Source organism: Chionomys nivalis, chromosome 20 (genome assembly GCF_950005125.1).
Source record: "Chionomys nivalis chromosome 20, mChiNiv1.1, whole genome shotgun sequence".
In the NCBI taxonomy this organism is placed as follows: Eukaryota; Metazoa; Chordata; class Mammalia; order Rodentia; family Cricetidae; genus Chionomys; species Chionomys nivalis.
Genome location: NC_080105.1, coordinates 53,601,987 through 53,617,949, shown reverse-complemented (window position 1 = coordinate 53,617,949; position 15,963 = coordinate 53,601,987). Strand labels below are relative to the sequence as shown.

General features: G+C 45.6%; 1 protein-coding gene across 2 annotated transcripts in view; it reads left to right on the top strand.

Annotated features, from left to right (window-relative positions):
• Myom2 (myomesin 2) overlaps positions 1–15,963 on the top strand; it is a 62,103-nt gene that overhangs the window by 44,069 nt on the left and 2,071 nt on the right. For both annotated transcript variants that reach the window (XM_057752760.1, XM_057752761.1), the window contains exons 22-36: positions 283–439; positions 521–627; positions 1,415–1,459; positions 1,848–1,984; positions 4,627–4,771; positions 4,856–4,915; positions 6,172–6,239; positions 8,916–9,029; positions 9,196–9,283; positions 10,035–10,073; positions 11,826–11,931; positions 13,322–13,485; positions 13,732–13,768; positions 15,140–15,162; positions 15,595–15,650. In XM_057752760.1, the coding sequence (XP_057608743.1) occupies positions 283–439; positions 521–627; positions 1,415–1,459; positions 1,848–1,984; positions 4,627–4,771; positions 4,856–4,915; positions 6,172–6,239; positions 8,916–9,029; positions 9,196–9,283; positions 10,035–10,073; positions 11,826–11,931; positions 13,322–13,485; positions 13,732–13,768; positions 15,140–15,162; positions 15,595–15,650 (1,346 nt within the window). The remainder of the gene's footprint in view (positions 1–282; positions 440–520; positions 628–1,414; positions 1,460–1,847; positions 1,985–4,626; positions 4,772–4,855; positions 4,916–6,171; positions 6,240–8,915; positions 9,030–9,195; positions 9,284–10,034; positions 10,074–11,825; positions 11,932–13,321; positions 13,486–13,731; positions 13,769–15,139; positions 15,163–15,594; positions 15,651–15,963) is intronic.

The following is a 15,963-nucleotide window of genomic DNA, read 5'->3' as shown; positions in this document are numbered from 1 at the left end:
GCAGTCTTAGGGTTTCTGCAGTGTTAGAGAGGAAGCCAGTAGAAGTTTGAGGACACAAATAACATCAGCTCAGCCAGCAGCTGGCCTTGTCAGCCAGCTCCCTGAGGGCTGCTTGCTCTCGTAAGCCTCTCTGGTCAATTTTGGACAGACATTAAGTAAAACTTATGATGCGACCAATCTCAAACAGGCTTCCACCTGGCTACTGCTAGCCGCTCTCTAGAAAAAGGAATCTGGGGGACATAGTGTTCCTGAGGATCCCTCCCTTCCTCCCATCTCTAACAGGCACCAAGGAGATCAGTGCTGGTGTGGATGAGGAGGGCAACATCTACCTTGCGTTTGACTGCCAGGAAATGACAGACGCCTCCCAGTTCACCTGGTGCAAGGCCTATGAAGAGATCGCTGACGAGGAGCGGTTTGAGGTTCAGACTGAGGGCGATCAGTAAGTAGCCAGCCAGAGGCTGCAGACCTTTGGCTTCTGCAGGCAGAGGTGACTAACCCTCGCCTTTCCTTTTCCTTTCAGTTCAAAGCTGTACTTTAAGAATCCAGATAAAGTGGACGTGGGGACATATTCTGTATCTGTCAGTGACACGGATGGTGTGTCCTCCAGTTTCGTTTTGGATGAGGAAGGTAACCTTCTCCTGACACAGGCTGGCTATCCCCAGCTTTGTCATGCTTTCAGAGATCGGCTCTCAAACAGAGAAAACACATTTGGTCAGGAAGAAGGCTGGGCATGTGGTTTGCTCATGAGCCAAAATCTCTTTAGAAATTTGGCAAATGCAGGTCTTCTCACTGCCTCTTTCTGTCTTGGAAGGTATCCCACGGGCAAGCAGAACTCAGTCTTTCCAAGGGGCCCACTCCCAGGATAGCAGCGTTGGTTCACATCCACCTCAATATGGCTCATAGAGGAATCAGTTATATATATATATATATATATACTCGGTGATGCGAAATTTGCCTTGATGTTTGTCTTAGTTAGGGTTTCTGCGGCTGTGAAGACTCCTTGACCACTGCAACTCTTATAAAGGAAAACATTTAATTGGGGTGGTTTATAGTTCAGAGGTTTAGTCCATTGTCATCATGGTGAGAAGCATGGTAGCATGCAGGCAGACATAGCAGCACTGGAGAAGGAGCTGAGAGTTCTATATCTTGTTCTACAGGCAATAGGAAGTAAACTGTCTCATTGGGCATGACTTGAGCACACATGAGATTGCAAAGCCCCATCTGCAGTGACACTTTCTCTAACCAGGCCACACCCACTCCAACAAGGCCACACCTCCTATAGTGCCAATCTCTACAGGCCAAGGTTTCAAGCACACGAGTCTGTGGGGGCCAATACAATCCAAACTACTACAGCATTGTTCATAGACTTCTGAATGCATGGGTCAAAACTGATGAAGTTTTTTCTTCCTTTTAGAACTTGAGCGTTTGATGGCACTGAGCAATGAGATAAAGAATCCCAGTAAGTAATCACCTGGCTTCATACATGCATCTGCAGACCCAGGAGGAGGGAGGGCCTTCATTAGACTTATAATCATCCGCTTAGGAGAAATATCGGCTTATGTTATGGAAACTTGCCTGCCTGTTCCTAGTCCAAGCGAATTGTCTGGCAGAGGTCATCTCCCAGAGTCACCCCTCAGCCTCTGACCATGTCCAGAGAGCTTCAAGGAACTCATCCAACAGGAGGCTTTTCACAAGGTTCTCACGTCTTGCTTCCATGATCCTGGGCAATACTCCATGGCTCACCTTGAAATGTTTAGGAACTGGGATTGGTGTTGTCTTCCAATCTTCAGCTGTCCATCTGAGCCGATCTGTTCACCACTGACTTACGATTTCTCTTCCTCCTGCAGCAATTCCTCTGAAGTCCGAATTAGCTTATGAGATTTTCGATAAGGGTCAGGTCCGCTTCTGGCTCCAGGCAGAGCACCTTTCACCGGATGCCAGCTTCCGGTTTGTTATCAATGACAGAGAGGTCTCTGACAGTGAGGTGAGTTCTTGGAGTGAGCTATGGCTCAGAGGGAGCTGGGTTTGCTGGTCTGGGAGTGAGCTGAAGCTTAGAGAAATCTGAGTTTACTTGGAAGGTTCTCGGAGTCAATGTTTTGAGTTCGTTCCCACCCTTTTAGAAATAGAGGTTCAGAAGGTTGACCAGATAGCTCGAGGTTGAGGTTCTCACAGTGCTCAGAGAGTCATTCTTGGTTTGGTACTTTACTAAATGAACACTTAGCTTTTGTTCTACTTTGTGTGTATGTGTGTGTGTGCATTTACTTGTGTTAGTGGTTGAGGTGTGTGCATGCTTGGCACATGTGAGTATTTTTCCTCAGTCATCTTTCCCTTTTTGTCTGAGACATTGGAATTTCATCAAATATGCTAGCCTAGCTAGCCTGCAAGCTTACAGAGATCTATCTGTCTGCCTCCAATTTTGCTATTTCTGGGCATGTTGAGCTTTTTATGTGGGTTCTGGGATCCAAATGCAGTTCCTCATGCTTGTGAGGCAGGAACTTTACTGAATGAGTGAGTCATCATCTTTCTATATTGTTGATTATGTGAAAATAATCTTGAAATTACTACAGTCCTCATTTTGCGCTATGGAACACTTGAGAAGTCATTAACTATGTGTAGATATATTAACCCTTGTCTAGTTTATAGCATGCTGGGGAACCCAGTCATAGAACAAATCTATTTTTTATGGTGTCGCTTTTATTCAGGGGTGAGTTAAGTGAATCATCTATTGGTATATCCCCTTTTCCACTAAATGCCCAGTGTATGTCTTTGGTGCTTAGCCACCTAGTCCTAAATTCCCCATTCCGATATTCACCACACACCTATCAACTGGGAGCTGGAACTGAGAGCCCACCTATGTTTGTGGGCAGCCTACTCTCTTTCTATGAGCTTTGCTATCTACTCTAAGGTTGGTCTTTATGTCTGGTGGTTTTGGCAAAACAGGGCTAGATGAAGTGTATCGAACAGAAATCTTGGGATGTCAGGATCATGTGGTGTTTTAAATCATGTGATCGAGTCAGTCTGTCCCACGGGAGCCATGCCATGCTTTTAGAAAAAGTAGAGGGCAGTTGGATTTTGTGGGCTGTAATCGCCGAGTGCGTACACACTGTATATGGGATGGTACTCCCTGATCAAGGCAAGGGGAGATGTTTTCTAGGAAAAGAAGTGGAATGTGGAGTGATTGCACATTATTCGCTGGGCATCTTTTGATTAACATTCCCTGCCTGCCATGGAGAGCGACGATGCTGCTCCAGAGCTAATCCTTTGGAGTAGGAGTGTGCCATTTCACGTCTTTAATTAGCAGCCCACAGGTGACGTTCACGTTTGAAGACTGATGCTGTTTTTGTGAAAGTCACATAAAACCCTGTATTTATGGGGCTCGTAAAATCACAGAACTTCGTCTTGCTGCATAAAGATGCCTAATTATTTCCTAAAGCCTTCTCAGATACCGTGGTGAGGGTGCAGAGGAAGCTGGAGAGCCTGCTGTGTTTTCAAGCTTCTGGCTGGTGAAATTCATACCTGGGATGTTTTAACTAGTTAGAGTGGGTTCCAGCACTTCTGGGAACATATGGTGAACTGGTGGTGATGTCACACAGATACCGACCATTTGTTGAGTAACATGAAAGCTGCTTTTGATAATTCAAATGTCTTCATCTGGAACTAGACAGATATGCAAGGACCAGGGCAGGACAACTCGCTGGGCTCTTACACTTCTAGTCCGATATGGGGGCGACTCATTTCAGGATGAGGACACGGTGCTTCCACATAGTTCCTGTCATTAACATGTTCTGGAAGGTTCTATCTCAAGACTAATCAGCAGGCTGGTGCCCTTCATTGTGGCCTTTCTTGAGAACATAGATATACCCGTCTCCTCTTCTACCTCCCTTTGAAAACACCCAGTAATGTTGTACAAGTACGGAACATGTGGCTAACATATTTGGAAGCAACTTTGAATTTTTTAGTAATTTTTTTGTATGTTTATTGGATATCAAAGCCTTGGGAAGGGCAGGCTTTAGCCATTTATAACCAGGAGGCTGCTTACAGTTCAGGGGCTGAAGCTCATAGCTATGCACTAGGGAACTTTCTGTCTCTCTTCCCTTCCCAGAGGACAGTGGTTTCTTTTTGGTTCTTGGTTCACCCAGAGGTATAGTTGATAACTTTCTTTCTGAGTTCCTTTGTGTCCCCCAGTTCCTTCAGAATGGTCTCAGGTGTATCTTAGTTAGTCTTCTGTTGCTGTGTAGAGACACCATGACCATAGCAACTCTTATAAAGGAAAGCCTTTAACTGCGGGCCTGTGTACAGTTTCAGAGGGTTAGTCAGTGATCATCATGGCAGGAACACAGACGGGTGTGGCACTGGAACAGAAGCTGAGAGCTTTATATCCTGAACCACATGGAGCAGGGAGAGAGAGAGAGAGAGAGAGGACTCACCTGCTGTGGGCTTTTGAAACACTTCCTCTAACAAGGCCACACCTCCTAATCCTTCCCAAACAGTTTCACTCCCTGGTAATTAAGCATTTAAATATATGTGCCTCCTGGGGGACTCTCATTCAAGCAACCTCGAGGTGTAACTTCATTGTGGAGAAGCAGTTTCATCACGTCATTCTCTGTGTTTTTTTCTGGGTTCCAGACTCACAGGATTAAATGCAACAGATCTACAGGTCTGATTGAGATGGTCATGGATCGGTTTACTATAGAAAACGAAGGGACCTACACTGTGCAGCTTCAAGATGGAAAGGCCAAGAATCAGTCCTCATTGGTGCTCATTGGAGACGGTATGCCACATGCCTGCAAAACATATTGGAAGGAAAATCCCTTTGAATCGAGAGATATTTCATCTCTCTATTTTTCTTGACTAGCGTTCAAAGCTGTCCTTGAAGAGGCTGAATTTCAAAGGAAGGAATTCCTCAGGAAACAAGGTAGGTGGTAGCTCCCTCACACAGCAGTAGCACAAGGTGCAGACCTGACTTTGTAACGTGTCTCCAACAGACCCTGCATCTCACAGCTGACTCTGAAGACATGTGGGATGATCGAACATTAAGCAATCATTTTAGCTAAGGAAATTAGGAGACGTCTCTGTCTTTATCCCTTTAGGGGTATCTTGCTTATATTCTTTCTTGCTTCTAACCTTGGCTGACCCTGGATATATGTTCATAATTTCCTATGACTCTCCTTATTGGAAAGCAGGGTGTCTTAACTAACCTCTGCACCAGTGACTGACTAGTCCCTGGCCCCTACAGCTTGATAATCCTTCCCAGCCCCTTTCTTTCCATGTTCCTCTCACAGAAGTGGTAGGAGCTCAGGTTAGCCAAGTTCCCATCCTCTTTCAGCCCAGTATAACCCTCTGGCCATGTCAGATGGACTTCTCTGGATACCCCCATCAAAGTGTCCAGATCACGCCTTATTTGGTTTTGCTTTTACCACAGGTTTTTCTAAAAGTATATTTTTAATTGAAATAATATTATTTCATCTTCTGTCCTCCATTCATTCCCACCAGTGCTTCCTAAGTACCTTCCTACTGGCCCCCTCTGCAAGCTAATTTAAACAAGACACCAATTGAGTTCTAGCCTTATAAAATGTATTAATATAAAACAATCAGTACATGAGTCTCAAACCTGGTTTACGTTGTTGTGCTGAATGAGAAAATAGTTTTATTAGGAGATAGCTTCATGCTTATTTCAGCAGAAATTATTGATATTGTTGAAAGACATACACAGCCCCATCCCTGATCTGAACTAACAAGCATCTACAAAGTTGCGAGGTCATGTTGCTTTATCTTCCTCTCACTTCTGTTACTTCCCTTCCTTTAAAGACTTTGTCACTGTGCTGCTCAGTGTTCAGTCAGAGGCATAGCCCAGGAAAGAGACTGTGAGGAGCTGGATATAAATATCGAAAGAGCAAATGACCCCATGTGCAGTAAGGAGGGGACCGTGTCCTCCCATTGGCAACAGGGGGCTCAAGAGAGATTCAGCTCTTAGGCAAGCTGGCTTCAGGACAATGAGCCATGCCTTGGCTTTACAGGACAAAGCAGGTTCCTTCAGTCTTTATGTTTATATATCAAAATATAACATAGACATATTAAAACACATAGACATATGTATATGTAATATTTACCTTAGCCGTAGGTGTCTACACATGTAAATTCTTATTTTAGAACTTCCTCCTTTTCCCACAGGCCCTCATTTTGCTGAATATTTGCACTGGGATGTTACAGAAGACTGTGAAGTTAGGCTTATCTGCAAGGTGAGAGATCCAGTGGTTTCCCCTTTGTGTTCCTTGTGGGGAGGCTGGCTAGGGAGCAGCCATGGGGAGTGAAATGGGTGGCCAAGGTTTAGGTGCAAGAAGAGACTTCAGGGTCTAGTGAACCCTGTAGATGTAGATGGTAAGTGTCTGTCCTTCCTTCTTCATGGTGCAATAGTGCTGTGACTTTCAAAAGAAGATTTAAGAAGGTAGCTTACTAAAGTATGGACTTAGAACGTTAACAGTGGCTCCAAGAGAAGACATGTCATGAAGAAATGTGTATGCCATGCTGTCCACATGGCACCATCAGGGACTAAAAGGCATATTTGGGGAATTGTTACTTATGATTTATGTTAATAATTCAGTAAAGAAGCTTATTTCTAAGTTGTATTTTCATCAACAAACCTTTAATTTATTGAGTACCTGCCTTATATGTCACTGTGAAAGCGTTGGGATAAATGGTAATAGTGCATTATTTTTGTCCATAATCTACTTAAAGACTACTTAAAGCCCAAGATGAAAACAAGCAGGCTGTTTCAGCAAGGTGGGGCTTCAGGGGTCAGGCCAGTTCAGGTCCAGGGAGTGAGACCACAGGCAGGAGTTGAGTGTCACCCTTAACCACAGTCAGAAGACAAAGCCAATGTTATGGGTGTTTTGTACAACAAGAAGCCATGGAGCTATATCAAGAGGGCAGAGCTGGTGGCTGTGGGGTTGTAAGAAGGGTTGGGTTTGATGGTGGAGCCTGAAGTATTGGCATTCAGAGGCAAGATGCTAGTTCTTTACTGAACAATGGGCTTTTTTGTACATGGGCAGAAAAACTGAAAAAACAAACATCAGTTTTCTCAAATGATCACCATGCACGGATAGGTATGTATTTCTATAGTGAGCATTATAAAGCTCAGCTCATCAGGAGGTCAGAGGTCAGGCTCAGGGACGAGGAGGGTGACTGATGTTCTGGTTCTGACCACAGTACCAGGACATCCTGGTCTTCCTGTATCCTAAGGATAAGGGGCAAAAATGTGAGGTCCTCTTCTTGGGGGCTGATAGTGTCCAAATGCTGTGTAACTGCCTACAAATATTTGAAACTACACCAAGTTCTCTGGTCACAGATCTGCACAGTCCAGTGGACACGGGTATTAGGACAAAGAAAGAAATCTCGAAATCAGTACTTTGCAATCTCATGCATTCAGTTTGTACATTCATGTCCCCATAAATGCTGCAAACCAACTTCCTGAATATCTTTTCATTCAGTCATAACTGTGGCAGGTGATACTTCTTGATTTATTTATGTGACAAAATACATAGGGAATAGTATATATTAGGGTATACTTTCACTTTTATAGAATAGCATTTGAAAGCAAAAGAAGTATTTAACAGAAACCTCAATCACAAGAAGAAAGTGTGTTGGGAGTTTGTCATTCTCTAGAGCAGTGTGATGGGAGAGCAGTGGCCCTTGAGTATGTGCAAACGGTGTGAGCAATGTCTGAGGAACTTGTTTCTTCATGTCTCTTTGCACACTAGTGCACACATGAGGCACCTGAGTGTTCCAACGTGGCAGAGATGAATTGCAGGGCCAGAGATGACATGCAGGGGCTGTCACTCGGTGAGACCCCTCCACCCACATGGCAGCAGAATGGAGGCTGTTTAGACACCAGATTGAAGGGCACTGGAAAGTCTTCAGCTTCACACACACAGAGTTCAACTATCCCCCTGATGAGCAGAGTGAGCCTAGAGACAAGGAAGGATGGCAGAAGCTGGCATTGCAGGGAGATCCAGCCAGAGCAGACCAGGAAGTTACTATCCTGTGATGTGTGTTCCGTCATGTTTTGTGCTGGGGTGGGGCGCTTCTGGGCGGCTACTCCATGGTCCCCATGCATTCCTTAAACACGTGATTGGCTTCTCTGTACGAGGCTGTCTTTCAACTCGGGACTAAAGTAGGTAAAAGTACCTGCAGTATGTGATTTTTCTCACGTCACTGGCGACAACACTGCATATAGCTGCTGTGGAAATTCCGAACACATGGCCTTCCTGGTCTCTAGAGCCAATCCCATGACATAATGTTCCATTGCTGGCATTCCCTATATGGGGGTGATGGGGATGCAGATTCCTCAGCCTCCTGGAATCCAATGTCATCCAACACCTGCCACACAAAGTAGAATATTGTCTTTCTGAGCTAGCATGTCACCCACGCGAGTGTGAACGTGGTTCCTCTCCATCAGAACCCTGCAAACCTTAGCTTCTAAGCCAGAGGCTTGACTGTGAGGAATTCCCACATAGGGTAGCTCTCCGTCCTGGTGCCATCCCTTTGTGTTCATGCGCCTCAATATCACACTTTCAAAGAGCAGCCACCCAGTGATCTAAAGAGCTCGAGGAACATTTTAAGAACCAAAGCAGTTTGCTTGGGTCTCATCAGCAACATTTCCTATTAAAGGAGAGATTTTCACACCTACTGGCTCCATCTGTCCTGTCGGTGGCAGGCACTGTGAGAGCTTACTGCTTTTGGGAGACCATTGATAAATACATTCGCTGTTAGTAGAAGACAGTTCTACCACAAGCCCCTGCTGAGCCTGTTGAGGGTAAAAGCTGGTGTTTTCTTTAGGTCTGGGGTTGACTAACCCTGAAGGATGTTTTTTTGTTTTTTTTTTTTTCTCTTGAACACTTAGGACTTCTGTTTTGCAGGTCGCAAACACCAAGAAGGAGACAGTTTTCAAATGGCTCAAGGATGATGTCCTTTATGAAACTGAGACCATGCCAGACCTGGAGAAGGGGGTCTGTGAGCTGCTTATACCAAAGGTACGACGCAGCCAGAGAAACAAAACAGCGCTCTCCGTAGCTTGTCAACTTGGCTGTGCCTTCTGGTTTGCACACTGATTTCCCCTGCTTTGCAAGCAAAATGGACTAAGACAACATCTTGCCTTGTGTTTATTTTGCATGAATATGGAATGTGTTTTTTTCCTAGTTGTCTAAGAAGGACCATGGGGAATACAAAGCAACCTTGAAAGATGACAGAGGCCAAGATGTCTCTATCCTGGAAATAGCTGGCAAAGGTAAGATGGTGCCTTCTTTGTCTTACAAGGAAATCTGTTCTGGTTGTGGAGCTGTGTCCATACATACCCTGAGCTGTGTGCATATTTCACTGACCAGGACTCTGTCCATGGGGCAGGGGGAGGGGCGCTGTGGAAGAGTACTCACGAGTATCTGTAGCTGTGTGCGTACCAGCTGAGCAGGACTCCATTCTGTCCCTGGAATGAGGGGTGTCAGGGAGGTGGTGTCACACACACCCTGAGCTGACGGAGCTCCATGCTATCCATGGAATGGCCGGTGCTATAGAAGTACCCTCATGCACAATCTGAACTGTGTGCATTTTGCCACTTTAGTGACGCTGGGTAAGGAAACCAGATTGTCCTTTGTCTGCATTAAGAGTTTCTTCACAGTGTTAGAGAAAATGCACAATATCACTTTGGACTTAGATGAAATGTCATTTCACTCCCTCATCAGAGGCCGTGTTTGATTCCTTACAAATGCCGTAAAGATGATTGAAGCTCTTAGGAAGTTACTCAATTCCATGTACAGTTGGATTTATGTCAAACAAAATGTTCTTGTCCCGTGTTTAAAAAGCGAATAGGTTACAAGGATTTATGGTGCACATAAGCCTTTTATGGACAAATATTACCATTTTAGTGTTTCATTTTTCAAATGAGGATCACAGTTTCCTGTGTCAGTTTAATTAGACATGGAAAATGCTGCTTTCTGCTAAAGTCACAACCAATGATGGTGCATCGCCTTTCTCTCTTCCAGTCTACGAGGACATGATCCTGGCAATGAGTCGTGTGTGTGGTAAGTAAAGTCCCCGAGGTTTCAAGTCTGGTTGGCAGAAGCATCTCTGTTTCCTAGGGTGAGCACTCACGTCCCAGAGGACACTGATGGCTGGGTGTGCCCCTGCCTGGACTTGGGCTGGTGGCAGGAGAATGACTGGTGACCTGCCTGCTCTGTCATACTCCGTCTGAGCTCTGCAGGGTGATTACTGGAGCCTGTGTCCAGCTTCAGAAGGCCCTGCTGGCACTGCCTACAATTCACCACTGTCAATTTGCCCTTGCCCAACCTGGGCAATGGTGTTGTTCAAAAGTGCTATTAGTCTTTCTTCAAACACAGAATAGTCATAGTGGATATTGAACACTTAGACTTCATAGTCTGTATATTGAGCCATTTGTCTTTGTCTAGAAACTGGAAAAGCAAAAACATCGCTTATAAATGGGCAAATAGTAGCTCCCATGGTAACAGTTAGTGACCCGTTACTCCAGACTCTCTAGATTTGAAGGCATGCCCAACCTGTGACCTACTGGCTACACGTGACTGGACAAAGTCAAGGATAGCTACACATGTGACCCAACACAGAATCAAATACCTTCTTGTGACGTCATGAGACCTTCTGGAATTTCCTTCCCTGCCGTTCTGTTGTGAGGTTCTCCAGTGTGAATTTTATGACTGACAACACCGTGTTATAATGTCAAAAGATTAGACACATCAGCTGGAGAATACCCAGGTCAAATTTTCTGATCACGTAACCAAAATCTGCGTGGGCAGGTAGATGACCAGCTAGCTGAGTCAGGACTCACCAGAACCCATATCCCCTTTACCTCAATTGCAAAGTCCTATGCTTTCCCAGAATTCCCTAGAAAACCACTGTATGCATACCTATAATGCTTTTGCAAGCACTCCTGTGAGGTAGACCTTTTTGCTTTCATTTAGTGAAAGGGACCTGGCTACATTTTAAAATAAGGTTCCCTTGGAATGGCTTTCAGTGAGTCAAACACTAGCCCATGGGCGTGCAAGCTGCTTGTAAGGTGAATCAAGTCACTTGAAAAATGGCTTTGTTCTCACACTCTGCAGGGCTAGTTTGTATTAACTATCTCATAACGTGTTGGAGGGCCACCTGCCAATGACAGGTCACATATAGAGAACCGATGAGTGCAACAGATAGACCTCACATGATGCTTCCGGAACTCCGGGCACACTCTATCAACCAAGGTGGACGCAGGCATCTTTTATGAGGAGTTAGGTGTGGATGGAGAGCAAGCACAGAAGTCTCCATGTGACTAGTCCCCCTGGCATCTCTGTGCCATTTCGGGTGGAGAGGAGTGAGGTGCAGGTGTCTCCAGGAAGGAAGGTTCTGGCTTTGTCCTCTGACTTTGGCTTCTGCTGATTTGCCCTCCTCCCTCCTGTATGGGGTTTCAGGAGCTCTTCAGACTTGGGTCAATTAACATAGCAGGTTTCATAGCCATTGTCACCAAGAGTGATTCTTTCAGGCAAGCCAAAGTGCTAAGGGCCAGGTGTGGATTACTTTTGAAAAGCTTCATGTGTCTTTGGTCGTAAGCAAAAGGGCTTTTCACAGTACTCTGGCAGGGCAAGTGTACGTCTCAGATGAAAGCATGTGACATGGGAGGGAGGAGCCTCTGTGGTTATGACAGGAATGAGTATCAACTTGAGGAGTGACGTGCCAATACTGTGGACGGGTGCGTCTTACCGTTGGGCCATGGGCCTGTCCTGCCTACTTCTCTGAGAGCTGATCTAATATATTGTTATCTGCAGGAGCCTCTGCCTCACCACTGAAGGTTCTCTGCACCCCAGAGGGCATCAGACTTCAGTGCTTCATGAAGTATTTCACAGAGGAAATGAAGGTCAGCTGGTATCACAAGTGAGTATGAGAGCTTCTGTCCATGACCGCAGCAGCTTGTGGCTCAATGTGGTCCTCTTGGCAAACCACAGGCCGTGACCCTTTTCTCAGTTAGTGTGCCAAGATTTGGCTGGGTGGGCCATGGGGCAGTGAGTCTGGGCAAAGGAGAAAGAAAAGGACAGTCAGAAGGTGTCCACAGTGCTTAGAACACATTCTCCTGGTAGTGAGAAGAGCAACATGGGGACAAGTGTTTAGAGTCCAAGGTCCAATTGTAGGCAGAGTTTTTCTGTCCCACAGCTGCTCTCAAATAGACATACTGAGGCTTATATTAATTATAAATGTTCTGCCAATAGCTTGGGCTTATTACTAACTAACTCTTTTATTTTAAGTTAACCCATATTCCTTATTTATGCTCCACCATGTGGGGGTACCTTTATTAGCATGGCACATTCATCTCCTGCTCCCTCTGTGTCTATGTCTGTCTCCTTCCCAACATTCTCAGTTTGGCTTTCCTGCCTACTTTATTCTATTCAGCTATTGGCCAGTTAGCTTCTTTATTAAGCTGAGTAACAATTCTTCACAGTATCCAACCTTCCAACCAGTGGCTTTCTCACTAGACATGAGTAAGAAGACAGGGAACCCATAAAATTTATTATTCATCCACTGTAAAGGTGCAGTGAAACCATGCTGGGGGCACCCAGCTCTGCCACCATCTCCAAAGCCTTCATTTTGTACAATGGAATGCTGTCCCCCCTGTATGCTAGCTCCAGTCTACTCTCTGTTCTTGAGTGTGGCAACTCTGGTGACTTCAGATTATAGACATATGCTTGTCCTCTCATGACCAGCTTTTTAAATACAGCATAATGTCCTTAGAATTCATGCATGTTGTAGCATGTATCAGTTCCCTTCTTTTAAATAATAGGTAGTATACCATCCCGTGGATAAGCCGCACTTTAATTATCGATTTGCGTGTCAGGGCCCATGTGGCTGTCCACACTGCCCATTGTGATTAATATTTCTGCAGATGTGAGTGTCGAAGTGTCCATGTTTCTGCTTTCAGCTATTTTGAACATGCACCTAGACACAGAAACGCTGCATCAGGTCATATGTTCCATGCTTAATATTCTTACGAATGACCACATTAAATCAAGTATTCTGAAGTCCTTTAAGTTGTAATCATTTGGCTTTAGGAGTTTTCAGGCCTGAGTTATTAATGTACTTAAGTTTAAAACAGTCAGAAAAAAAAAACCCAAAACTTACTATGCCATTGGCATGAGCAAGCGAGTAAACAGTCCCCAGCCAGATGTAAGTGAGCAGACCAGGCCCGGCACACTCAGACATGCTAGTGTCCCCTCACAGGTGTGAGCACGAGATCTGGAGGTTAACTGAGCTCACCCATGTTGTGTTGTAGAGAGGCTAAGATCTCATCCAGTGAGCACATGCGGATTGGGGGAAGTGAGGAGATGGCATGGTTGCAGATCTGCGAGCCCACGGAGAAGGACAAGGGGAAATACACTTTCGAGATTTTCGACGGCAAAGACAACCACCAACGCTCACTGGACCTCTCGGGACAAGGTATGAGAGTTCCCTGTTGCTCATCGCATTCCTGTGAACAGCCCACACAGACGCTGAAAAGAAAAGGGAGCATCACGTAATCCACTGACGTCATGGCTTTCACCTAGAGGAAATGACTTAAGAAAAATCAATTTATTAGTTTGATTGCCCCTCAGTTTTCATCTCATCAGCTAACTAGTAGAGCATCTGCGTTGATGAGGGTTAAACACGTGAGACCATGACTGACTATGCAATGTTTCCTTGCAGCTTTTGATGAAGCCTTTGCCGAGTTCCAGCAGCTCAAGTAAGACCCACAGCTTGTTGGCATCGTTTCCGATTGGGGGCGGGGCTCTCGCTTGGGTTCATTCCGGCTACATTCAGGGTCATCCAAAAATGCCTTGCTGATTCTAAGAATGCTCTCTTCCTGGGATGAAAATAGCAACGGAAGAAACTCAATCTGTAGCAAAGCAACCATTTTCCTACACTAGAAATGCATTGTGTGTTAACTTCCTAGGGCCAGCCGAACCCTGCATTACTTTAAATCATTAAAGTGATGGATTTCTCAAATTGTCATAATCCGGGTGACATGTGATGCAGAGCTTGTTAAAGAATGCTTCAGGTTTTCAAATGAGTGTCTGAGGTTCAGGATGTTAGAGTGGAGGACAGCCATTGGCTTCTACTAAGTTTTCTAGGGTGCCTTTGGTGAGAGGATGTATGTATGACAAGTCTGATAAATCAGAAACTGACAATTTAACAAGATGCCAAGAGTCCAGAAGATGGCTTAGTCAGTCAGGTGGGGTCTTAGAACCCATGTTTGAAAAAAGAAACTGGGTACAGAAGGGCACACCTGTAATCCAACCACTGGGAGGAAGAGACAAGAGCATCCCTAGGGTTCCTGGCCAGCCAGACTAGCCAAATTGAGAGAGAGAGAGAGAGAGAGAGAGAGAGAGAGATCATGCCTCAAAAAATGAATATGGTGGAAAACAACCGAGGAAGGTACTTGATATCAACCTTTGGCCTCCACACACACACACACACACACACACACACACACACACACACACCTGTACCAACCAGCACACACAGGCGCAGACACACAAACACCTAAAAGTCTCTAATGCAGTCTGGTGAATTTGGTGCAAAACCATGAGAGTCTGCATGCTAACCTTCCTTTTGGTTTTAGCGTGCTCCCCAACTCCAAATGACCAGAGCACGATCCCTCTGCCTGGGTACAGGTTCTGCACCCTCAGATCCATCCACAGTTAAAAAACAAAAACAAAACAAAACAAAAAAAAACCAAACAAAAAACATTGCAAGGGCAGCGTATCCCTGCAGGCATATTTCTTGTCGTCATTCCCTAAGTAAAAACCAGGTAATAACTCTGCACACACTATTCACTGGATATCGTCAATGACTAGAGATGATTGATGAGACCCGGGAGGATGACTATATGCTGCACGTGAATACAATGCTTTTTCATCTCGGGGACTTGCACATCCGTAGATTTTGGTATCCTTGGGGTTTCGCTGTGGGACCAATGGGAATGCCTGTACCGCTACGTATCATCCCTTCCTTCTTTATTTGCTTTTGCTGCGAGCAAGCATCTCATGTGCTTTGGTGGACCTTGGTCGGTAGCTTTTCTTACACCTTTCTCTCTCCCTCTTTTGGTTTCCAGGGCAGCTGCCTTTGCAGAGAAGAGTGAGTACTTGTGGGCTGCTAGTGAGGATGGGTGGGGGAGGTGCACATTTCACATGGTTGAGTTAGTGGATCAGAAGGGCAAACCTGCCGGCCCCAGGTTGAGTGCACCCTGCTACCAAGTGACCCAGATACCATGACTCTCTCCCCCCTGAGGTGTTGCTCTAGGTGCTGTCTTTGATGTGACCTCCCGGGTTCAGTTGTCTCTCATTCCTATTTCCTTGGCACCACTTGTCCCCCAACCTGCACAGAGCCAGAGCCAGCTAGTCCTTGCCCACGGCCCCTGCTCTAGCTTTCTCCACCCAGACCATAACTTTCTGTGTGTCCTCTGCTGAGGTTATGCCCGCCCTGCCCTGTTTCCACCTTGGCATCACTTGGTGTCAGCTTCAGGCCTCCCTGGCAGTGTCTCCTCAACCTGGCTCTTTTTCATTATAGATCGTGGCAAAGTGATTGGTGGCTTACCTGACGTGGTTACCATAATGGAAGGCAAGGTGAGAGCAGGCAGTTGAGGACACGGCTGGGATGAGTGTGGTGATGCAGGGTAGAACTCAGCTGTCATCTTGGGGGGAGGACACAGGGGAGCCTGAGAGCTGGAATCATCCTCCACGCAGCCTACAGGGCACTCAGAGCTAACTCCCATTGTGCTGTCAATCCCTGTCCTGAACCCCGGAGAACTGCAAACAGAGAGGTGGGATAGCTTGACAGTCATGACTGTGGTGCACCTCGGTGGTAGAGGGTTTGATTAGTGTATTTAAGTCTTTGGATTTCACCCTCAGTACTGAGAAAAAGAAAAACAGCAGCAAC